Source organism: Borostomias antarcticus (assembly GCF_949987555.1).
Source record: "Borostomias antarcticus genome assembly, chromosome: 18".
Lineage (NCBI taxonomy): Eukaryota > Metazoa > Chordata > Actinopteri > Stomiiformes > Stomiidae > Borostomias > Borostomias antarcticus.
The window spans coordinates 605366-630992 of NC_140251.1; the positions used below are offsets into that span (position 1 = coordinate 605366).

The 25627-nt window shown below is 46.5% G+C and overlaps 3 protein-coding genes across 3 annotated transcripts; 2 read left to right on the forward strand and 1 right to left on the reverse strand.

Annotated features, from left to right (window-relative positions):
- Positions 1-1095: 1095 nt before the first annotated feature.
- Positions 1096-9679, forward strand: adat1 (adenosine deaminase tRNA specific 1; the record flags this gene model as incomplete). The annotated part of the gene is made up of 9 exons (XM_084453198.1): positions 1096-1234; positions 2105-2173; positions 2297-2351; positions 3090-3220; positions 4454-5066; positions 5505-5650; positions 6660-6759; positions 7014-7100; positions 9312-9679. The coding sequence occupies 9 exons, from the start codon at positions 1096-1098 to the stop codon at positions 9442-9444; spliced, it is 1473 nt and encodes a 490-aa protein (XP_084309324.1). The 3' UTR covers positions 9445-9679.
- Positions 9680-9856: 177 nt separating this feature from the next.
- Positions 9857-17847, reverse strand: gabarapl2 (GABA(A) receptor-associated protein like 2). Its single transcript, XM_084453009.1, has 4 exons — positions 17676-17847; positions 16670-16725; positions 15236-15408; positions 9857-10988 (listed from the first exon to the last, which is right to left on the reverse strand). The coding sequence occupies exons 1-4, from the start codon at positions 17707-17709 to the stop codon at positions 10898-10900; spliced, it is 354 nt and encodes a 117-aa protein (XP_084309135.1). The 5' UTR covers positions 17710-17847; the 3' UTR covers positions 9857-10897.
- Positions 17848-18309: 462 nt separating this feature from the next.
- tmem231 (transmembrane protein 231) lies at positions 18310-24246 on the forward strand. Its single transcript, XM_084453019.1, has 7 exons — positions 18310-18739; positions 19164-19330; positions 19520-19648; positions 20703-20846; positions 21352-21433; positions 21662-21753; positions 23777-24246. Exons 1-7 carry the CDS (start codon positions 18601-18603, stop codon positions 23987-23989), a joined length of 966 nt encoding a protein of 321 aa, XP_084309145.1. The 5' UTR covers positions 18310-18600; the 3' UTR covers positions 23990-24246.
- Positions 24247-25627: the final 1381 nt, after the last annotated feature.

A 25627-nucleotide genomic window follows, 5' to 3' on the forward strand; every position in this document is an offset into this window, starting at 1 on the left:
GAGATGCGGTAGCAGCGGCCAAAGCTCCTGCTGGCGGGGAGTGAAGCTTTTCAACTCGCCGGTCACTGGCTCCCTGGAGGAATTTAGCCTGGCTGCAATAACGTTATCGCGAACGGAATGAATACCATCTACTAGCAAACAAAACATGTTCAGTTATATTTAACCTGTTAAAACTAAGATGCCTGGATGAAAAAATAATTTCTCCAATGGATATATTTGACAAAAACAGGTTAATATGCAAGCCGGTTTTCATTGCTAAATCAAAGCGGGGAGAGCCGAGAGAGCCGGGAACGTGCGTCTACATTTCACATAAACGTGAACTTTTTCGTGGACGCGCGTCGGACAGAAAAGCTCAACTGCGCAAGTACAAAAGTCACCGGAAGACCAGAAAAGCTCAACTGCGTAAGTACAAAAGTCACCGGAAATAGTCAAATGACTACAAATTTGCCAAGATGGCGCGGTTCAATAGGGCTTCATTGTTGATAGCGGTCAGTGAATGGAGTGGACTGTATCCAGTTCTATTAATACATCCATGGACTGGTCCCACCTCCTGGACAAACATCCCTCGGCGGCTGTGGCTAGTGGTAGAGCGGGTCGTCCAATGATCGTAATCCCGCCTCCTCCTGTCCACATGTCGAAGTGTCCTTCAAGGACAGTCCTTGGGCAAGACTGAACCCCAAATTGCTCCCAATGTGCTGGCTAGCACCTTGCATGGCAGCTGCCGCCATTGGTGTGAACGTGTGTGTGAACGGATGAATGAGAGGCCATTGTAAAGCGCTTTGGATAAAAGCGCTACATAAGTGCAGTCCATTTACCATTTACCATAATTATTATTCTGACCACAATGGACCAGTCGAGGGCGGAGCTGAATGCAAAGCGGTTGGCTGACTATGCCGTGTACTTCGTGGATGTGTAGGGTAGAGGACTTTTATTTTGACGTTTCCCAAAAAAAAAAGTGACCCGGAAGATTTTATATACTACTGTAGGCTACATTTGAAACGAGGGAGAAAGAAACAGCTGAGAATAAACGGACTGTCGAAACTGCGTCTTTTACAATGGAGACTAAACTCTCAAGACGCTAAATGTAGCTGTACTATGTGGACTGCTGACGAGATTGCCCGGTTATGCTATGACCGCTTCAACGAGTTACCCAAGAGAGGGAAGCCCGAGCCCGGGAGAGAGTGGACCCTGCTGGCCGCTGTAGTCAAAGCCGTGTCCCCCGACCGGGATACAGGTCAGGACATGTTGCTGTTGCGTCCTCAATGCATCCATGGTCCTCACCCCCCAGACGTCCCCCTCCACACTGGCCTGGCGCTTACTTACTTTGCAAGCTACAGACCCAGAGTAGCACACCCTGCCTGGGTTAGAAAATGAGGAGGGCAGATGGTTATGGCTTAAAATGAACAAATGTCAATCAAAAACATGTGTAGGATCAAATATGTACCTGTCATCTTCTCAGTGAAACAGTACACGCTATTGATCAAGTTGGCTACGGCACACTGTGGTGTTCTGCCATGGCTAGATTTCATGGGGTGACTGAAAGGAGGACATCCACATAGTTTAGATCTTGAGCTTAGTAGCTCTTTTGGTACTTCTAAATGTTAGGATTATTTTTGTTTGGTATCGAGGTTAGGTGCATTGTGGGTAAAATTACCATTAGATATAGTTGTATATATTTCAGAACATCAGATGACTTATTTAGGTAGTGCTATCATGTAGGATAGATCAGAGAGAGTATGGCTGGCTATATGTTAGAAGTTAGTCATGGCCTGGGGGGGGGGGCTGGCTATATGTTAGAAGTTAGTCATGCCCTAGAGTGGGGGGTCTATGGGGATAGGTTGTGGATCTGACTGCTGAGTTCGAGACAAAACAAAATCCAGTGCTCCTTTGAAATTCCACTTTCATTAGCCGTGCGTGTAACCGAGTTGGATTGACTAAACTCACTCCTCAGTATAAATGCCGGCCGTACGCTCCACCGGATTTTCTAGCTTTTCGGTGGCGTAGCTGGTAGCGGTGTGTATGAGAGGTGGTCACGTGTGTTTGTAAATCCTGATATTTCATCTGAGCTGATGTCAGCTTCAATACTGCTCTTTCTCCCTCACAGTTGAGAAAGAGGTGGTGTCTTTGGGAACTGGTACCAAATGTATTGGACGTTCAGCTATGAGCCCAAAGGGTTTGTATCTTGTCTTGCATACTCTTTCATCACACACGTTAGACATCAGCGTCTATGTATTTAACATCATATCCCAACATGCTCAGTTTGCACATCTGTGTCCTCATCTCTGTCCTCTCCCAGGAGACCTTCTGAACGACAGCCATGCTGAGGTCATAGCCAGGAGGGGCTGCGTAAGGTGAAGGAGAGTCTGTCTCTCCCTGTCTTTCTCTGTCTGTCTTCCTGTTTGTTTCTGTCTGTCTGTCTGTTTTCCTCCCTCCCTCCCTGTCTGTCGGTCGGTCTGTCCTCCTGTCTGTCCTCCTGTCTGTTTCTGAAAGCATGTGTGTTTTCCTCTGTCCCTCCCTGTCTGCATGTGTCCCTCTCTGCCTGTCTGCATGTGTCCCTCTCTTCCTGTCTGCATGTGTCCCTCTCTCCCTGTCTGCATGTGTCCCTCTCTGCCTGTCTGCATGTGTCCCTCTCTTCCTGTCTGCATGTGTCCCTCTCTCCCTGTCTGCATGTGTCCCTCTCTCCCTGTCTGCATGTGTCCCTCTCTCCCTGTCTGCATGTGTCCCTCCCTGTCTGTCTGCATGTGTCCCTCCCTGTCTGCATGTGTCCCTCTCTGCATGTCTGCATGTGTCCCTCTCTGCCTGTCTGCATGTGTCCCTCTCTCCCTGTCTGCATGTGTCCCTCCCTGTCTGCATGTGTCCCTCTCTGCCTGTCTCATGTGTCCCTCCCTGTCTGCATGTGTCCCTCCCTGTCTGTCTGCATGTGTCCCTCCCTGTCTGCATGTGTCCCTCCCTCCCTGCCTGTCGGTCTGCCTGCCTCTCTGTCTGCCTGTCTGTCTGTTGCAGATGTGGCCGCAGGGGGAAGTGCTGCATCGGCAATTTGAAATGGGCCACCAAGTCCGTCTCTCTCTCTGGTCTCTCTCTCTCTCCAGGTACCTGACGGAGCAGCTGCGCAGGGCTGTGAGCGGGGAGACCAGCTCGGTGTTCTCCCGGGGAGACCAGCAGGGGAAGTGGAAGCTGCGGCCAGGCGTGTCCTTCCTGTTCTTCACCAGTCACACGCCCTGTGAGTGAGAGTGTGGGGTCATGACCTATGACCTGGTCTGGAGGAGGGTCAGGTTTGGCAGTGTTTCAGTATAAGACATAGGTAACATTATTCCTGTATGTTGTATTACTTGAGCTGGTATACCACTAACAAATGTATCATATTTGTGTGTGTTAAATGCTGATATTGTGTGTTAATGCTGATGTTATATGTTAATGCGGATGTTACAGTATATGTTAATGCTGATGTGTGTTAAAGGAAAATGCTCGTTTTTGACAACCTGGACCTTATTTACGACATATTATAAGAAGTTTGACTCACCGAGATCACTTTTGTGTTGTTCGGAGGCCTGTAGAAGAAATTTAAAATCCAGCGCGAGCCAGTATATCCATGTAATGGCGTCGGACGGGGCAACGGGAATGCAGTTTCTCAAAATCCATTTTCGGCCGCTAAACGGTTGTTTTCATCAATCAGATTGGATGAATCGACAGTTGAGATTCCTCAACGCGAGCCATTGTTGTTTTGGTTTTCAAATACAGGGTCTTTAGCCTCTGTAATATGATCTTTACACGCCTCTCCCCACTTGCTCCAGCACGCATGCGCACAGGCCAGCGCGCAGACTGGCTATTCTCCAGCTCACATTCTCTGCGCTACGATCGGATTGTTGCTGACGAATGACGACGACAATATTCTCGGCACCAACAACGATCGTAGCGCAGAGAATGTGAGCCGGAGAATAGCCAGTCTGCGCGCATGCGTGCTGGAGCAAGTGGGGAAAGGCGTGTAAAGATCATATTACAGAGGCTAAAGACCCCGTATTTGAAAACCGAAACAATGGCTCGCGTTGAGGAATCTCAACTGTCGATTCATCCAATCTGATTGATGAAAACAACCGTTTAGCGGCCGAAAATGGATTTTGAGAAACTGCATTCCCGTTGCCCCGTCCGCCGCCATTACATGGATATACTGGCTCGCGCTGGATTTTAAATTTCTTCTACAGGCCTCCGAACAACACAAAAGTGATCTCGGTGAGTCAAACTTCTTATAATATGTCGTAAATAAGGTCCAGGTTGTCAAAAACGAGCATTTTCCTTTAATGCTGATGTTATATGTTAATGCTGATGTGTGTTAATGCTGATGTTATATGTTAATGCTGATGTTACAGTATATGTTAATGCTGATGTTATATGTTAATGCTGATGTTGTGTGTAAATGCTGATGTTATACTGTATGTTAATGCTGATGTGTGTCCAGGTGGAGATGCCTCTATCATCCCCATGATGACTGACAGCCAATCACAACCATGCCCCCCAATCAAATCAGAAGACACCCTCAAAGGAACCAATGAGGTCCCAGGAGGAGGGGCCCTGAAACGCAGAGCAGGGGAGCAAAGTGGGAGAACCAATAAGCTTCCTCGATCAGACGCCCGGGAGAGGGCAGAGGGGGAGGGCTCTTCTGCTGTCTTTGGGCAGGGAGAGCCGTCTGTGGTGGATCCAGCACAGGACCCAGGAATGCATGTGGGGTCTGGACGACTTACCAACACAGAGTGGGAACAGCCAGGTGGCGTTGTGGTCCCACAGGCTCCAGACATCCACCGGACGGGGGCCAAGTGTGTCCCAGGAGCCCCGTCCGACCCCCTCCGGCCTGGGGCAGGGTACCACAGCACCGGGGGGCTCCGGGTGAAGCCGGGGCGTGGGGAACCCACCCTCTCTCTCTCCTGCAGTGATAAGCTGGCTCGCTGGGGGGTGCTGGGCTTCCAGGGAGCACTGCTATCCCACTACCTGCAGGGGGCGCTGTACTTCAGTGCAGTAGTAGTAGGAAGATGTCCCTACAGTCACCAAGCCATGCAGAGAGCCTTGGTCACCAGGTGAGACAGTCTGGCATTGAGATAGGCCTGATGTGGTACATTGTGGTGACAGTGTGTGTGTGTGTGCATGCGTGCGTGAGTGAGTGAGTGAATGCGTGCGTGCGTGTGTGTGTGCTCGTGCGTGTGTGTGCATGCTTGAGTTATGGACAGAGAGACACAGACAAAGTTGGCTCAAAACAGCAGTGGCCCTCTGTGTGAACAGGTTGGAATGTCTGTAAAACTTTATTTAAACAGGGAAGTCACATGTACATTTGTCTCAGTTTTTTTTTTTTTTTTCAGTGAGCCCTAGATACGATTAGACTCTTTATTCTTTTTTAACCACATGACCAACTCTGGTCGAATTTGTATTTATTGTACACAAATATTCTAACCAGTTGTATAGTACACATTTATTGTAGCGATTAATCCTCAAGATAAGATGCTTCTTCTTCCCTGCAGGTGTTGTGGAGTGAGGGGCCTCCCAGAGGGCTTCGGCCCCCAGCCTCCAGAGCTGCTCCAGGCCAGCCTGGAGTTCCCTCACAGCCATGCCCAGGCGCAGAGCCGTCACCAGGCCGGCCAGGGCCGGGTCTCGCCTTGCGGAGCTGGTGGGTGCTGCAGGCCCGGATACCACACTTGAGCGGCCCCAGCCAGAAAACACACTGATCACAGCTCAGCTCATAGCACAGCTCACTAATCATAATAACACAAAACTTGTAAAGCAACACAAATATTTTTTATTCACGTGAATTGCACAAATTGTAATTAATATTCTTATGTAAAGTCTGTAGAAGTCTGACTGACTTCTAAATTGCAGGTTTTACACGCAAATAAATCATAGGACAGAGCCCACAATGTGTTATTCTGGGTATGGGCCTGTTCAGAGAGTACAGTAAATGGTTTAGGTAGGTATGTAGGTACTGTAGGTACAGAGGGGAACTTGTTTGGGGATTACCTGTTACTGGTAGTTCCATACAAGCCTGAATGCACCAGAGATCTTCTTTCATCCAGTGGGTTTTGGTGAATAAACTGAGAAAGCCAAACAGCGCTTTGGATGTCACCCTAGGTCACAACATAAGTAGGCATTGTATGGGCTGAATAGAGCGGAGATCAATATTTGCACTCTATAGATGAAGTGGATGATATCATTGATGTTATCATGATGGGATAGATCATTTGTCACACATTTGTGACATTTGTCACACCTGCGCTGTGTCATATACAACAAACACAGTCTTGTGAATGTTCCTCATGCCAGCCCTCCTGTCTCCATGTCATCACATATCCACTTCCTTTGTTCTCTGTGTGCCTGCTGTCACCCTGTTTACCACGCCCCCTACCTGCTTTCCACCTGTCCCTATTTCATTCTCTTTCTCTCTTTCTCTCTCTCTCTCTCTCTCTCTCTCTCTCTGCCCCCCCCTCTCTCTCTGTCCTGAATCAGAAGCCTTACGTTTTCCCATTCAAACCCAACGTAAAGATCAGGGCTGAGTTTCCCAGAGGCATCGTAGCGCTACGTTGATCGTAGCGCTATGATGAACGCCATAGCTTACGATGAACGTAGCGCTACGATGCCTCTGGGAAACTCAGCCCAGCTCTCTCTTTCCCTCTGGGTCGTAGCCATCAGCTGGTGCGCTGTCCCTGACCGGCCACTAGATGTCACTGCCAACGGCTACAAACACGGAGTCACCAAGAAGGCCCTGGGCACTGCCAAAGCCAGGTAACTCAGTCCGGACACACTTCAGTGGTCAGGGAGGAGCCTTCACAACTGTTCAGCTTTTCCATCTCCAATCACATGTATGTAGTCTCCATCTTGTCTTTGTGATTTTACTCTCTCTTCCATTCCCCACCGACTGCAGAAGAGCAGAGGCCCTCCGCCACGTTGGTGTGGGTGTATTGTTTGGGTCAGTGTATTGTGTGGGTCAGTGTATTGTTCTGGTCAGAGAGCTGGATTGACAGAGGGTTCTGTTACAGGTCTCTTATCTGTAAGATGGAACTCTTCCACTCCTTCCTGACGCTACGGGCGGCCACTGACCAGTCCCAGATCCCACCAGCCCTCAGGTGACTATCCCTCCTCTGAGTGTGTGTGTGTGCGTGTGTGTGTGTGCGTGTGTGTGTGTGTGAGTGTGCGCGTTTGTGTGTCTGTTAATCCACTCCCAAAGGAACAGACCTCCCTCTGTTCCTTTGCTCTCCTGGTTAGAACCTGATCCCCCCTCCTCCTCCCCCTTCCTCCTCCTCCTCTACCTCACCCCTTCCTACTCCTCCTCTCCCTCCCCCTGGGAACCCCCCCTCCCCCCGCCACACACACACACACACACACACACACACAATGACAGGGATTATAGATCACAACGACGAGGCAGCAGAATCAGCCGGTCTGCGTCCATTCAGGTGATTTAGGATGAGTGAACTGAAAAAAAAGAAAATTATTGTATATTTCTGATTATTATTGTATTATTTATGCTATCTGTTGTTTGTATGTTGAGAATGTGACCCCTCCCAACCACACACACACCTTCCCAGCAAATATATATACACAACATATTGCCACACATTATATATTTATATATTTTATTATTTAAAGCTCAATGAGACAACTTTTTTATGGTACAATATTCACCTTTACTTGCTATTAGTTTATGAATTGGCCTTAGCAAGACCCCAAAAACCATTTTTGTGACATGAAAATGCATGAGACCCTGTGAATTTATTATTTTAGAATTTCAGTGTACTGGCTAGTATACTGGCGGGAAATCTTGTGGTGGAAACGGAAGTGACACAATATCAGGAAGACAACAAACACTTTGCCCCGCGAAACAAAATCTACATGCACATAAAATAAAGAAGACCGGTATTTACCTGCATTGAACCCATCCTTCCAGAAAGTAGCTACAATCTTCCAATGCAGTCTGCACCACACGCATTTGTTATATTTTTTTCCCATCATTACAGTGAGTGAGTGGGGGATTGTGGGAAGTGTGGTTCTTAAAACGCAGTGCCGATTTTATCACGACCAGAGGGGGCGCCAAAGTGCCGAGTTATCTCATGTAGCTTTAATTGTATTACACAATTGCACTACCTTGTGCTGTGTGCTCCGGCAATACTGTATTTTGTATGGTCATGCCAATAAAGCCTCATTGAATTGAATTGAACTACCCAACCCTAACCCCGCCTCCTCCACGGCTCAGAGCATTTGGGACCACTGGATTGATTGTTGATTGATTTATGTGCTTGATTAGAGCTCCCGATTCCACATTGGCAACAGTTAGCACTTTATTAATTATTAATTAATTAATTCCAGTACTGTGTAGATATCTGGTCCTAGAGCTTCAAAGTACGTTGAGATTAAATTAAATTAAGATAACCTTTGAATAATTAATTTCTTGCTAAATACAATAACCAATTACTACTGTACAAAAAAACGGGTGTTATTAGTTTGCATAGAACACCTGTAAGCACCTGTAAGAAGCACTTCACAATGTGGGTAAAGCTGTTGTTGACCAGTGAAATACTCACTGATCTCCTCCCATTGTGTTGCATATTCATTGGAGACTCTCACACTTCCAGGTTACACACCCCACCCAAACACACACACACTCATTCTCTCTCTCTATCCCTCTCTTTCTCACACACGCACGCACAAGCATACATTCTCTTTCACACACACACACACACAAATGCACGCACATACCCACTCTCTGTCTCGTGCACACGCACATACACACACACACACACACACACACACACACCTACACCTAATCAGTCAATCAATCTAAGCACTCTGGAATTCCAAATCCACCTCTAGCCCCCCTACACACTAGGAATTCTCCCCACTGGGCCAATTCCAAACCAACCTCTAGTGTCTCTGTGTGTCTTTTGTAGGCGGGGAGACACCCTGCCCCCTCGTGCAGAGTTTCTGATGACCAAACGGTCATTGTTTTTCTGACACCTTAGAGGTTCACAAGGTCCAAACACCAAGTTTCTTCTGTGTTACATGGCAATGATACAGTCACATTTCTTGGGAGACCAAGAAATAGGTATTGATGGTATAGGTATTGATGGAGAACGCATCTCTTCATGAATGTTGCTGGGTTTTTACAATTCATTGTGCAATGCTTGACTTTCATAGTGATAAGCTAGGGTCAAGATGTGGTCTGATTGGTCACCCTCATAACAGCTGATGGTTGGGTCATCTGTGCCTGTGGTCTGATTGGTCATCCTCAGAGCAGTGATAGCAGCTGATGATTGGCTGCCCTCCGTCTGTCTGCGCAGGGGGACAGATTTGCAGACGTACTGGGACTACAAGCGTGCGGCCGGTTCGTACCAGGAGGCTTGGCACCAGCTACGCTCCCAGGCCTTCTCCCTGTGGCCATGCGGTGACCGCAACCTGCTGCAGTTCAACTGACGTGAACCACATGAACCCGCGACCTCAGTGACTCACAGCACAAATGAAGGGAAAGAAGAAGAAATCTCAGAATAAAGGAACCGGTGTTGTGTTGGAGGTCTAAGAGGGCTGGTGTGGAAACCACACCCAGATAATAATGACAGAATCAAATGAGTGTGAACTGGAATAAACTATGACTGCGTTTACCCCGACCTGCTGTGGGTCAACTGTAACAACAACACAACATGACAGCAGGGGCGGTGACCTCCTGGGGGCTCGACCTGAAACGAACCGCAGCCGGTGACCGAAGCCTTCTGCTGTTTGACTTGAATAAGCTACAGCGAGAGCAGAGACGCGACCTGCGTCTGTTCACAACCGAAACGCCGTGACAGCAGCGACCACCACCTCCTGCTGCTTAGCTGAGAACGGTTAACTCACTTCCCGGATGGACGGTCGCAGTCCTAGCCCCTCCCCAGTCTCACCACTACAACCAATCAGCTTGGGCGGAATTCCGCCCGGCGTCTGCGAGGTGGAGCCAGTATGATCAAACAGTACTGCTCACACCTACAGGACAGTATGGAGACTGGTCACACATTCGGGTCCGTCTGCTCAAGGGCCCAGTGGGTGATGGAAGCAGATCATTTGGGGATCCAGATTCCATAGAAAGCTGTGTGACGATGACTAGGCAGGAAGCGGAATGCTGTGTCGATATTGGAATTACAATGCCCAGCTTGGAATATGATAACATTCCATCAGAACAATGCCTTCACTGTTCAGGGATCTGAACACGTTGGCGTTGGGCTGTGTCTTTATGGGCGTCAGTCTCGCTGCATGTTCTCAGCAAGAGTCCGTTTGTTTTCTCTGTGTGTTTTTGGTCAAGTGTAAATGTGCATGTAAAAGTATTCTAGGGATGTGTGTAATGGCCCTGTTAATAACTACACCAAGAAGGAGATGTTTTACATTTGTTTTTATTGGTTCGGTCATCCAGCTACCTTACCTTTGAAATATTGAAAATCCTTCATATATAATCTTATAAGATAATACTGTAAAGAAATAAAACAACACATAATATTTCTGTATACCATAGCTGACGTGAATATATTACACTGCTAATAATACTGCAGTAACATTCCTAAACAGGTTATTTTTTTATCACCTCAAAAGTAGTGTAATCAAATGTACAATTTGTAGATGGAACACAACATGATATGAGTGATACGAGCGATAGTAATGCATCCATAATATGACTAATGTGAAGAGGTTTCTAACAAACGTAATTTTCTATATGGTACAATCAAGCTTGTCTGAAAGAGATGAGGGATCATTGCATGGACTGTGAGTGTGTGTGTGTGTGTGTGTGTGTGTGTGTGTGTGCGTGTGTGTGCGTGTGTGTGTGAGAGAGAGAGAGAGAAAGAGAAAGAGAGAGAGAGAATGCATGTGTGTATGTGTAGGGTCAGCTAGAATATGCAGAAGCCTAGAAGCCGAAGGTGTTTTCTCCGCTATAGGCCACGTAGAGGAAACCATCTTCGTCTTTCTCCTTCTCAAACAGTTGTCCCATGGTCAGACTGCACAAACACAAGGCACAAAGCAGACATGTTGGACTCTACAATAAAACAGGATACACACTCCGGAAGTGAAGATATTATATATGCCCTTACATAACTGTGGCATCGTCTACTCTTCCATGCGTCTATAATTGCACATCCACAGTATCTTTGTCTGAAATGGAAGAGGTGTGACCAACATCTGGTATCTAATTTCCAGGTCGATCCCACACAGTGGGTCTGTCCCAATTCAAGGCTTGCATCCTACCTAGGCCGGATTTGAAGGCTGCTACATCACAGCGGGGCGACAAGTGCTCTCCGAATTCATTCAGCCTACGAAGAGTCCTCCGAATGCAGCCCACAAATGCGGCCTACTTTTGACGAATTTGAAGGATACAACTGATGGATCCTTCGCGGCCTTCCTCCCAGAATGCCAGCCGCCATTGCTCGGATTTTAAAACGTTTTTAAACCGCTTTGATGTTAATTAGGGCTGCACGATTATGACAAATGATAATAATTGCGATTATTTGCTTCAAAATGGTAATTGCGATGAATAATTGTGATTAATATTTCCAAGTAATAGCTTTAGCTCTGCACAGTTTGCATATGACCTGCTGGGCTTGAGCGACATCATCTTTTTCATAACCAAAATTCTCCCAAATCACGGACGTTGATCCCTTTCTTGTTACTAACTCACTGACCTTATTTTCACTAATTTTTTACTACTCACGGCTGCAGGTGTAGGCTGTGATTCGCCCGTGTCCTAGCACACTCAATTCAAAGCAAAATTATTAATCACATTAATTGCGGCCTTTTGCGATTAGTTAATTGCGGAGGTCATAATTGCGATTTTGATTAATTCACGATTAATTGTGCAGCCCTAATGTTAATATTAATACGTTTTAATACAATTTCATGCCTGATAGTACCACCATAGAATCCCAATATGTGGAAACTTTATCCAATCTATGCCTGTATCTACGAGTTTAGATAGACGATTTAGATAGGCATTTGCTGTGGTGTTTCCATAAAAACCTGCCGTCAGCATTAGGACAGGTCGCGCTACCGGCACGCGGCACGCTTGGCACGCGCTTGGGGCTGCCTAGGCAACAAAATGACGTGTTGGGAATCCTCCGTAGGCTAGACCGTCCCATTTCACAAAATGTTTACATCCGGCCTACCTGGCCTGAAGGACGCGACCTACGTAGACCACGTAGGCTGCGACCTACAGTAGGTAGGATGCAACCCTTGAATTGGGACAGACCCAGTGACCTGGTGTGTGGATAAGCCGTTGGTAGGTAACAGCGTGTGATTGGTCACATGCAAGGTCGGTCTCAGGCTGGAACCGTGTGATTGGGGCTGATCGGTGAGACTGATTAGAGGAGGGTGTAAGTGGAGTGGGCGGGTGTGGCTGTGCCCTCTTTGTCAAATGGAGATTCCTTACACAGGCACTTAATGAACTTCCTCCATGTTCAGTTGCTCACACACAGACACACACACACACACATTTAAACACAGTGGAGGTAGTATAAGTGTGGAGGTAATATAAGAGTGGAGGTAGTATAAGAGTGGAGGTAGTATAAGAGTGGAGGTAGTATAAGAGTGCCAATGAGTATTATAGCTGTCCGGCATGCTCAGTTGGTAGAGCGTGAGACTGTTTAATCTCAGCATTTCATTGTACATGTATCATGTACATATGACAAAAAAACAAGATTTTAATTTAGGTAGTGACTAGACCAGGCCCACCATTCACTCCCATCCTAAAACTCCAATGACTGCTGAAGCCCAAAACCTCCTCACAAGGTCACCGATCATGGATTTTAACGGCAGAACTTGTGAAGGGCTGTTCATTGGTTGACCTTGCTGATGTAGAGGTTGATCTGTGTGAGATCTGTTGGCCGTTCTTAGCCTCAAGCAACAAATCAGCTCAAATCCACTATTCTGTTCTGTGATTATAAAGGTGATTCTTTTGAGCTAAGAATCACTGTGATACTTTGCCGTCTGTCCAGTTTCATAGAGCCATTCACCATTCAGCAATATAAATGGTACGTAGCTCGGGAGGTGCAGAGGCTGGCTGGGGATCCGGAGGTCCCTGGTTTGATCCCAGCAGTGTGCCGAAGTGTCCTTGAGCAAGACACTGAACCCCAAAATCACTCACAGTTTCACGTGTGGCACTTAGCACTGTCACCAGGTCTATTTCACTAATTTTTTTACTACTCACGGCTGCAGGTACTCTTGTGACACTTATCTTGACCTACTGCTATCTGTCTTCTCAGTGAAATTGCTGCGCACAGCGCACTCAGCGGGAACGCATGTGATTGGTCAGACAGCATAAGCGCCTGTGATTCGTCCGTGTCCTAGCACACTCAATTCAAAGCAAAATTATTAATCACATTAATTGCGGCCTTTTGCGATTAGTTAATTGCGGAGGTCATAATTGCGATTTTGATTAATTCACGATTAATTGTGCAGCCCTAATGTTAATATTATTACGTTTTAATACAATTTCATGCCTGATAGTACCACCATAGAATCCCAATATGTGGAAACTTTATCCAAATTATGCCTGTATCTACGAGTTTAGATAGACGATTTAGATAGGCATTTGCTGTGGTGTTTCCATAACAACCTGCCGTCAGCATTAGGACAGGTCGCGCTACCGGCACGCGGCACGCTTGGCACGCGCTTGGGGCTGCCTAGGCAACAAAATGACGAGTTGGGAATCCTCTGTAGGCTAGACCGTCCCATTTCACAAAATGTTTACATCCGGCCTACCTGGCCTGAAGGACGCGACCTACGTAGACCGCGTAGGCTGCGACCTACAGTAGGTACGATGCAACCCTTGAATTGGGACAGACCCAGTGACCTGGTGTGTGGATAAGCCGTTGGTAGGTGACAGCGTGTGATTGGTCACATGCAAGGTCGGTCTCAGGCTGGAACCGTGTGATTGGGGCTGATCGGTGAGACTGATTAGAGGAGGGTGTAAGTGGAGTGGGCGGGTGTGGCTGTGCCCTCTTTGTCAAATGGAGATTCCTTACACAGGCACTTAATGAACTTCCTCCATGTTCAGTTGCTCACACACACACACACACAGACACACACACACACATTTAAACACAGTGGAGGTAGTATAAGTGTGGAGGTAATATAAGAGTGGAGGTAGTATAAGAGTGGAGGTAGTATAAGAGTGGAGGTAGTATAAGAGTGCCAATGAGTATTATAGCTGTCCGGCATGCTCAGTTGGTAGAGCGTGAGACTGTTTAATCTCAGCATTTCATTGTACATGTATCATGTACATATGACAGAAAAACAAGATTTTAATTTAGGTAGTGACTAGACCAGGCCCACCATTCACTCCCATCCTAAAACTCCAATGACTGCTGAAGCCCAAAACCTCCTCACAAGGTCAACGATCATGGATTTTAACGGCAGAACTTGTGAAGGGCTGTTCATTGGTTGACCTTGCTGATGTAGAGGTTGATCTGTGTGAGATCTGTTGGCCGTTCTTAGCCTCAAGCAACAAATCAGCTCAAATCCACTATTCTGTTCTGTGATTATAAAGGTGATTCTTTGAGCTAAGAATCACTGTGATACTTTGCCGTCTGTCCAGTTTCAAAGAGCCATTCACCATTCAGCAATATAAATGGTACGTAGCAGTGGTTGGCTGGGGATCGGGAGGTCCCTGGTTTGATCCCAGCAGTGTGCCGAAGTGTCCTTGAGCAAGACACTGAACCCCAAAATCACTCACGTGATTCACGTGTGGCACTTAGCACTGTCACCAGGTCTCCCGGGCCTTTCTGTGTGGAATCTACATGTTCTCCCCGTGTTCGCAAGGGTTTCCTCCCAAAGAACCCAATACGAAAAACATGCAGAAGAACAGATGCTCTTTAGTCCGGTCCGTGACGAGGACTTGGTCCCCGGGCACCATGAGCGATGGCTGCCCACTGCTCCTGGCTGCCCCTGGAGGAGGACGGCTGGGATGGGAAAATTCAGAAGACAAATTCCACCGGTGACCCTCGAAGTTGCATGTGTGTGTGTTGTGTGCTGTGTGCACACAGGTGTGCCTCTCACCTGTGTGTACTGTGTGTGCCACCGTGTGGTGGATTAATGACCTCCGGGGGTCTCGTAATTATATAAACACCCAGGCAGGTGCTACACATCGATTGTGTGATGGCATTTTCAGCATCTGGAAAGTATATAAATACCATGTGCTATTATTCTTGTCATTTTTAATGATGCACTGAGAGGGTTAGGGTTAGGGTCTCACCTGGACTGGGGTACGGTCTTGTCAACGAAGAGGAAGATGGCTTTCTCTGAGGGCAGCTGGATGCGCTTCCTGATGATCCACATGAACTGGGCCACGGTGATGTCAGAGGGCACAAGGTACTTCCTCTTATCAATATCCACAATCTGTGAGCCAGACACTTTCTCCACGATCACCTGAGAGAGACACACACAGACATTTACATACAGTAATACTCGATGTAAATGTGTTCATCTAGCCAAGTAATTCAGTAACAAGCAATCTTCAATAGTGATTCACTCAAACACTAACCCAGTGTATGCATGGGGAAGAGAGGAGAGGAGAAGAGCGGGGGTCTCTTTCATCAGTATCAGTTTCTCTCTTCCCCATTCATGTCTGTGTTGTTCCCATTTGGCAGGTGCAGACAGGGACAGGGACAGGGATCGCTTTCCTGCCCTGACAAAGGCCCTGCTCCACCACACAAAGCACCACTGTGACAATGAGGCCAATTTAACACCTGCATCTTGGCCGTCCATCGGAAATGCTGATGACACGTGGCTCACATGATTCTGGGAAGGGTAGGTACTGTAGGTACTGTATGGAGGCCAACCCAACTGATTGGGAATGGGCTACGGCTGGGCCTTTCAACCTTCAGATGGAGGAGGGACTAGCGCGCTATTATCTGAACCTATTATGAAGGAATGCAGTGAATTCAATTCAGTTGTTTTCCTTTGGATGCATTTGTGAAATTCAAAACCATCAGCATGATCCATAATCATCTCATCCTCCCTCACCAATCCAAGTCCAGCATCCTGTCTGAAGGTCCAATCTGAGTAAATGTTTCGATTTTGACCTTTGACCCTTTGGTGATCGAAAAGTCCAAATAACATTATTACGCCCTGGAGTAAAGCCCCGTTTCATCCCAGCAGCCTAGCAAGAAGTGACAACTTTAGAGGCCTGGTAATCCACACCCTGGCAGATAATATGGTAACACTAGAATGCTGTTATCTTTGAAGAACATCACCAACATGCTATTGTAACACTGAGAGTGAGAAGCAACCTATTGAGCTTCACTGAGGGGAGGGGGAACAGCACCTGAGGGAGGGATAGAGTCTGGCAACGTGGCTCTTGCTTGTCAATACGGACATTTGCTCTGTCTCTGAGCCTACTCTTGTCACCTATCACTTACCCACTGGCGCTCAGGCACCCTGTCAATACACTGGCCAAACAGAGATTAACACTGACCATGGCTCCATCTTGACTTTACTCATCCATAGTCACTCTGTTATTCAGTTGCTCTGTCCGTTGCTGCATGTCTGTGTGTGCGTGTCTGTCTTTCTGTAAGTCACAGTCTCTGCATGTCTGTGTTTCTGTTTGTTAGACTGTCTGTCTCTACATATCGATATGTTTGTCTGTCTGTCTCTGCATGTCTGTGTGCCCGTCCAATCTCTCACTCACCGGCACTCTGTCAGGGTACTTGTTTCGTATTTTGGCCGACTCCAAGCATCTGTGTTCTAAGGGGAGAGAGAGAGAGAGAGAGAAAGATGAGAGAAACAAAATACATTAGATCTCATGGGAGTGAATGGGGACAAACAGGTCATTTGATGATGTTAACATTACACTTGTGAAGTGATGTGCCTTTGAGTAAAGTGTGAGAATGTGAAGTGGAAGCATCAGAGAAAGGTCTAGCTTGTAGGTTTAAACTAAGTCCTGGTCCATGTCCTCTGTTGTTCTACAGGCAGTGACCTTCGCCCACAGATTGTGGGGCAGAACACACTACAAGACGGGTTCCTAGGAGGGCCAGGGATGTTGTCTTTAGGTAGCCTGACTCTGAGGCACACAAGTGATCCCAGTGTCATCATCATCTTCATCACTCGCCAAAAATGAGGGTCTCCCTTAGTGGACTCCGATTTGAAATAAAGTTTTCAAATGAAATGTAATCATCATCACCGCCTTACATGGGGTCCCTGGTGAGCAGCCTCTCATTAGCCTAGTTACAAGCTCTATATTAAGATCTTTGCGGAGCAGTCTGCAACACTAGTGACATTCAAAGAGTGCTCTGTTCTCTAAAGACAAATGTTACATTTGGACAAATATTAAGATGTTGGAGATGTGGAAGCATCCAGTAGGCCTGTGTTTATTAACAGACAAAGCATTGTGTTGTTGAGCAAAAACTATGGGAGTATTATGTTACAGTAATGTCGCGAGCGGTTTCAAGGAGGTCCATGCTACCCAAAACTGTGTGACTGGTGGTCTGATGCATTATGGGCAACATACAGCACGGAATCAATAGTCGAAGATGGGTTTTCAGGAGGCTACAGAAGGGCGCGACGAAATCTGCGCATGCAATTATTGGGAGGGAAGATGCAGGCCCGTGATAATACCACATAAATCATGTGAACTAGAGCTACAGGAATCTATACATGCCAGCATTAAATCTGTGACACAATTAAAACCCCGTTACCGAGGGAATGATCCTCTTTAAACATCCATTTCATGTTTGCTGATAGGAGCGTGCTATGGCGTGATCCTGCAATCAAGAATGTGAAAATACAAACGGATAATTGTCGATATAATGTAACAAATAGTAGCCTTATACGTCAAAACAAAACGTCAACAATGTACAACCAGAGGCTTCGGACATCCGTCTAGCCCTAAAATATGATGTCACTGCGTGCGTCCGAATCCTTCTTAGCAAACGGACACTTGAAGGTTGCTTTTCAGGAGGTTATAAAACATAGGATTAACGTGAGCAGACTATTTTACACCAGTCTTGTGCTTTGAGATCTACGCAGCGGAAACGACGAGGCCACATTTCAGGGGAAAGGGAAATGTTGGAAGTGTCAGAGGGACGCTTTGGTCGGTCGCTACCACTTCACACCACGCAGAGGGGGGGCAGAGGGGGGGCAGAGGGGGGGCAGAGGGGGGCAGAGGGGGGGCAGAGGGGGGGGGCAGAGGGGGGGCAGAGGGGGGGGGCAGAGGGGGGGCAGAGGGGGGGCAGAATCGACAGACAGCGATTTGTTGCCATGATACCCGCGGCATCCATGGTAACGTACCGACGCTAAACCGTTCCCGGAAGTAACCAGTCAACTGGAAAACAGCGGCGCGACTTTTGCGAGGATATGCAGCTGATACGCCGCTATCTTCTGTTCAGTCTCATTGATGGGCCGATTAAAAGCGATCTGCAAGTCGAAAGCTACCTTTCCCGTTTCTGACCTGTGATTGGATGCGTTGCAATTCGTAGCTAACGTCTTCTGCAGATAGGAATCGGTTAGCACCTTGCTATGTTAGTTAGCCAGCGAGCTAGTTAGCTAGCTAGCCAGACAGTGCTCTGGTGTAACCGATGTTGGAAGTGGGACGCTTTTGATCTTTAATCTGGACTTCTTGTTATGGCCTTTTATGAAGTTTATTCTCATCCGGCTTTGATTCGGTACAAAACTAGCGTTTGCTCCAAAGCCACGCTGTTTATCATCGTTGTGTTGTGCCTCACATACATTCCTCCCCTGTTGGTTGCATACAGGAGCCAAGGTAATCCCTAGCCTATCTGAAGTTAGCTGGTGTCGTGTTGCTATGTTTGGTTTTGTATAGGCTATTTCAAGCATGCCCAACCCGAGCAAATACGATTACTTAACGTTGAACCAGATCCATAACTGTTACTCAGATGAGAATATACACAGCAATAGGTATCCTCACTTAAATTATACAGAGTATCTGTTATGTAGAATCAGAATTCATTTTATTGCTATTGTAGTTTTTCAACATACTAGGAATTTGCTTTCGGGCATGGTGCATAACATAACAATGTTTAAAAAAAGACAATATGCAAAGTACAGTGTGAGAAGTGAGCGTATACAAAACCAAACATTAGCATTGCCTATATTCCTGTATCAATCGGTCTGTGATCCTCTCTCGTACCATATTCTGTTCTGTTTCATACTATCCTGCTTTCCAGGGTTCTGGGTGAAGCGGAGCACCTACGAGGAGCAGCCTGTGGTACGGTTCCAGTACCAGGCCCTCCTGGTGGCAGCTACCAGCTCCAGGGGAGACTATGTAGCCTGGAGCACCTTCCCTCACTTCAACAACCTGCAGGGAGCCAACCTGCGGATCCCATCCGTCTCTGTAAGCACACACTGGGGCTAAATGTGGTCCTGCTTCAGTAATGAATGGACCCTGCATTCTTCAGAGGTGGACTTGCTTGAGCAATGTGCACTGTACATTCCTAAGTTGCAAACCAGATTTGATCTCAGCCTGTGTAAATAAATAAAAATAAAACATTGATGTGTGGGAATGTGTGTTTGCTGTGTGCAGGTGCGAGAGGAGGATCTGAACCAGGATGGGAAGGTGGACCGCCTGAGCTTCCACCTGCAGCTTCCTCTGAAGGACCAGGAGCAGGTGTACAGCGTCCAGCTCCTCCTCACCTTCTCCTACCAGCTGTTTGTATGTACTCAACCTCCATCCCTCCCTCTCTCCATCCCTCCATCTCTCTCTCCTTCTAGCAGCTGTTTGTATGGGTTCCCACCTAACGACTAAAGGAAGTGACTCTACTGTCTCCTGTTCAGCTATGGCTGGTGGGGAGCAGATAAAATCACATACTGTAAAATGACAAAACGTCCCTGTCTGCACAGGCGTAGGGACACTGTCCCTGTCTGCACGGGCGTAGGGACACTGTCCCTGTCTGCTGTTTGCACGGGTGTAAGGACACTGTCCCTGTCTGCAGGGCGTAGGGACACTGTCCCTGTCTGCTGTTTGCACGGGTGTAGGGACACTGTCCCTGTCTTAACGGACGTAGGGACACTGTCCCTATCTGCTGGCTGTCAGAGTAAAGGACAATAAAGAATCTCTATCAATTTCAATTTCAATTCAGTTGTCTTTATTGGCACAAAAGGACACTTGTTTGTATTGCCAAAGCAAGAGTGGAATAACAGAAAATTCTATATACACATACACATCCTACACAAATATGTACACAGGTAATTACATATAAACATATACATACAGGCAGCTACATTACACAGGTATACTTAAGCTATTGACAAAGAGAGGCAGTGGGTTACACAGGATTTTACAACAGCTACGGGGCGTTGTTAGGCCCGACGCGATAGGTATACAGCTGCAGTTTGCACCTACACATGAAATCATTCACACGTACCTATAGATAGATACAGTATTCAGAATTTCAGAATATTGAATGTATAGGAAGCACGTTTCATACTTTCTATACATTGAATATTCAGAAATTGTGCAGAGGTGTAGTGCAGTGCTTTACCAGAGGAGTCTAATACAGCCACTATATTTATGACATCCACTCCTCCTTTTCACCGTTCTCTTCTCTCTCTGTCTCTCCCTCTGCTGTTTCTCTCTCCATTTCTCTGTATGTTTCTCCTCTGTCTCTCTCTCTATTGACTCTGTGTGTATGTTTCTCCTCTGTCTCTCTCTATTGTCTCTGTGTGTATGTTTCTCCTCTGTCTCTCTCTCTCTCTCTCTCTCTCAGAGGATGTCCAGGGTGGTGATGCAGTCTCTGGCCTATGTGCAGCACTCCTCGTCCGTCCCCGGCTCTCGGCTGTTCGTCAGTGGAGACCTGCGTCTGCAGCAGAGGACACCCCTGCCTCACCGGGGACACCACACCGCCTACAATGTGAGCACACTGTGTGTGTGTGTGTGTGTGTGTGTGTGTGTGTGTGTGTGTGTGTGTGTTTTCAGTTGACACTCACTCACAAAGTTGCTAACTGTGGGTCTACTATCATACACTACCCACTCCCAACTCTAATGTTCTGAGTTGAAGTGGTTTTAAACTCACTCCTCAGTATACAGTAAATACCGCCCGCCATCTAATTTACTAGCTTTTCTGGTGGTGTATCTGCCTAAGTGGTGTTTATGTGAGGTTGTCATGTACGTTGGTAAGTCAGAGGACCTGAGTGTGGGCAAGTGAGGACGGACGCGATACTGACGAGCGACGCAGTGACACCTGCTAGCGTTAGCTGTTAGCGCAGTATTAAGACTAGAGCAGAGAATGTGTGTGACACTCAGTTCCCAAAGAGTAGAAATGTCTAGACTAGAAATGTCTAAATCATTGTAGATATTTCCTGACTGGAGGTTCAAGCGTAATAATCTGTTTGTTCCCCTTTTTTTGAACAATGCAGGTTTCTGTGATTGATGGGTCCAGTCCGTTCGCCAGCGCGTATGACCTGGTCAACATCATCGGGTCATACGAGGACAGAAACTGTACGTTGCTGACTTCACCACTTTTCTTTCCCTTTTCTGGTTTGTGTTATGGATGACAGAGGAAGCACATCTGGCTTTCAAACTAGCACCCCTCCCTCCCTCCCTCTCTCTCTCTCTCTCTCTCTCTCTCTCTCTCTCTCTCTCGACAGAATTGCAACACGGAACAAGCCATATGGGGATAGGTGGTGTCGTGTCCGTTCATAATGACTGTGTGTCTTTCCCCCGCAGTGACGACGGTTCTGTCCTGTCCCAGCCCTGTCTGGACTGTGGGACGGACGGCAGGGGCACCCTTCCACATCAACGCACAGATCCGCTATCCCGTAGAGGTCATCAGATATCCTTTATTCAAGGTTCATGTGATCAATTTATACGACCTTTAGTTGGCTCCGTGCCCGGCGACCGCTGGGGCGGAGCTGTATATTTTCACGTGTGTGTGTGTGTTATTTCGTTCGTTTGTTCGTTATTTAGCAGGATTATACAAAAACTAGCAGAATGGTTTTCACGAAACTCGGGGGAGAGGTGTAGCTTGGGCCAACTTCGAACCCATTACATTTTGGAGCGGATCAGAATCACTAGGTGGATACACAAATTAAAAGGAAACTAAATTTGGCCATACTTGGACCATCTCCCTTCGGTTCATCCTTACGTCTTCTGTAGGGCTGGATATCGATTCGAGTTTCAAGAATCGATTCGATTCCGATTCACAAGGTTTAGAATCGATTATCACGATTAAATTTGATTCGATTCAATTCGATTCAATATCGATTCAGTTAGTGTTACTAAAATCTGTTTTCTGAGCTTTTCAAGATGGCCGCCACCTTAGTGGAGTGGCAGATAAGCTCATATGTAAGGTATTGTGCATTTTATGACTAAAGCATGAAACTTTCTCCAGTGTTTCTATACACCATGTTTCTACACATCATGAAGTTTGTTTTCAGATGTGGAACCACTTCAAGAGGGACTTGTCATAGGTTGAACACATTTGGGTCATCATTAACTCGTTTTTTCACTTTGTAGGCATAAATGCAGTGGTGTGTTTTTAGTTTGACGGCCACCGTACTGAAAAAGGAAGTTAAGTCAATGTAGCGGTTACCGCCAGGCCCCCAGGATTCAAAATCTAAAGTGAAGCCGTATTGAATTGCGCCATTTTTGAAAAAAACGCGTCACTGATACCTTTGACATGCGCAGTCAAAGGTATCAATGACGCGTTCTTGTAGTCCACGAACAGATTGCTCTCCCTGCTCTGAGTTAGCGATGAAAAGCGGCTTTCTGATTAATCTACTTTCGTCAAATATGTAATATATAGGAGCTCAAAAGTTAGTGCGGCACCATGTTTCAATGGGGAGCGCAGTTGCCGAACAAATCATCATACCTCAAAAACGGTAAGTCACACAGCTTACATTGTACGAATCAGCACAGTTATGTGAACGTTTAGATATATAATATGTGTATGAGCTGTTAAAACTGTAGGCATAGCGACAAGTTAGAAAAAGAGTAAAAATGCAAAATTAGCAGCTCAAAAGCTAGAGTGCGTCGCCATATGTTTCAATGAGGAGCGCAGTTGCCGAACAAATCGACACAGCGAAAACTATGTCACACAGCTTAGATACTTAAATTGTACGAATCAGCACAGTTGTGTGAACATTTTAATATATAACGTGTATGAGCTGTTAATACTGTAGGCATAGCAACAAGTTAGAAAAAGGGTAAAAATGCAAAATTAGCAGCTCAAAAGCTAGAGTGCATTGCCATACGTTTCAATGAGGAGCACAGTTGCCGAACAAATCGTCATACAGCGAAAATTATAAGTCACACAACTTAGATACTTATATTGTACGAATCAGCACAGTTGTGTGGACATTTTGATATATTATGTGTGTGTGAGCGTTCAAAACTGTAGGAGTGCCAGCAGTTTACATAATGTGTGAATATTTTCAAAGCAACTGCTGCCACCACTCTAAAAACAAAGTTTCTGAACATTCCAAAAGCAGTTTCAAGCAGTTTCAATGGGACAAAAAATAGTTAAATTAAAATTTAAAAAAAATCTGAATACATCCGTTAAAGAGCTAAACATCGTGAACATTTTAAAGTTTGAATGAAGTTTCTAGCACAAAGTATGAAGAAGTTGGTTAAGTACAGCGTGTGCTGCACTAATGCCAGGACAGTGGTCTTCAGACAGAGCCCTTCAGACAGAGCCCATCAGACAGAGCCCATCAGACAGAGCCCATCAGACAGAGCCCATCAGACAGAGCCCTTCAGACAGAGCCCATCAGACAGAGCCCTTCAGACAGAGCCCATCAGACAGAGCCCTTCAGACAGAGCCCATCAGACAGAGCCCTTCAGACAGAGCCCATGTCAAGCAGGACCAGTGTTTCCTTAACAGGGCGTTCTACCTACCGGCCCGGTTTCTGGGAGACCATCAAGTTTGCCTGGATCCAGTACGTCAGCGTGCTGCTCATCTTCCTCTGGGTGTTCAGCCGCGTCCAGACCTTCGTCTTCCAGAACCAGGTCCTGACCACCGTGCCGCTGCCGCTCCTGAAGCCCCACCAGTCCTGAGGCGCTCCAGACGCCTCTCCAGAGCTCCGCCCACCTGCGGCCTACAGCGGCTTGTTGTTCGGACAAGACGCATAACACACACTTACCTAGAGTACATACCGACACGCTCACTCACTCAGACAGGCACACACACGCACACACACACGGCACTCTGCATATTTTCCCAGTGACGTGAAGTGAAGAAATCATCAAGGCACACAACCCTTTGATGAGACACCTGTGTGCTGTTAAAGTGAAGTTTTTGTCTTTGTTTCCTTCACCAGTTCTCTTTTGTAATGTTCCCAGTTCCTGTGAGGTTTTGTTTGCTTTGTGGTTGATGAACAAATTATTCTTCAAGGCAGTCATAAAATTAAAAACCGCTGTGATGTATTGCCGCACCGTTGATGTTTTAATGTGATGCCTGACCAAGGTGTACTGTATGCAAAAAGATATAGTGGGGTCCATGTACTGTACAAGCTGAAACAGTGTGCATTAGCCTTTAACGTTTCATGACTGGTTGGTACAGTACACTTTTCCCCTTCATCTTTATCTTTCAGTCATCCATAATAATCAGAATCATAATTAGTTTTATTGCTATGCAGTTTTTCAACGTACTAGGAATTGGCATTTGGTCGTGTTGCATAACATGAAGACAACATTGGACAGGGTGCAGGAACAAGACAGGACAGTGCAAAGACCAAGTACAAAATGCTAGTGCAAAAAAGGATAAGCTAAGAAAAAGAACAATATAAAAAAGTAGTGCAGTCCGTGTATATACAGTGAGTGTGTGTATGTGTGTGCGGCGTGATATGTGAGTGCGATGCGTCCTGTACAGAGGAGTGCGGCCTGAGGCAGCTATAGCGTTGTGTCAGCAGCTTTTAAAAAAGCCCATGTCAAATGATTACCTAGACCCACAGCAGGACACAGAAGTAAAATAAGTAGGCTACATTGCCCATTACAGGGCTAATGATTAGGCTACACAGTTGTTCCTTCATGCTGTGAAGAGAGGCTGCCCAGCCAGTTTGAGTTGTTTTTATTGTGCGTGGCTGTAAGCCAGGGCACCAAGGATAGCAAATGTCCGGTTGTCACTCCCTCCCTACTTCCTTCCCTCCGTCGTGTTGTCCTGCAGTTCTATGTTGCCACCACAAGAGGCAGTGTTCCCAGAACATCACCATGCACCCCACAACTCAGCCCCTGAGAGGGCTAGAGACACATTTGTTTTACACATACCATTTTACCATTTTATACATACCAACCATGAGCGGTTGTGATCTTGAATCTTGTAAAGTCAAAGTCAAACACATTCGTCAAATACTACATCATATAAGTACAGTGATCAGTGAAATGTTTTTCCATTTTTTTATGACATGGTTTTACAGGGTCCCCCCAATTCCTCAGTCCAGACAGTACTATCCGTACTGTAAACACTATCCGTACTGTAAACACTATCCGTACTGTACAAACAGCACTATCCGTACTGTACAAACAGCACTATCCGTACTGTACAAACAGCACTATCCGTACTGTACAAACAGCACTATCCATACTGTAAACACTCCGTACTGTACAAACAGCACTATCCGTACTGTACAAACAGCACTATCCGTACTGTACAAACAGCACTATCCATACTGTAAACACTATCCGTACTGTACAAAC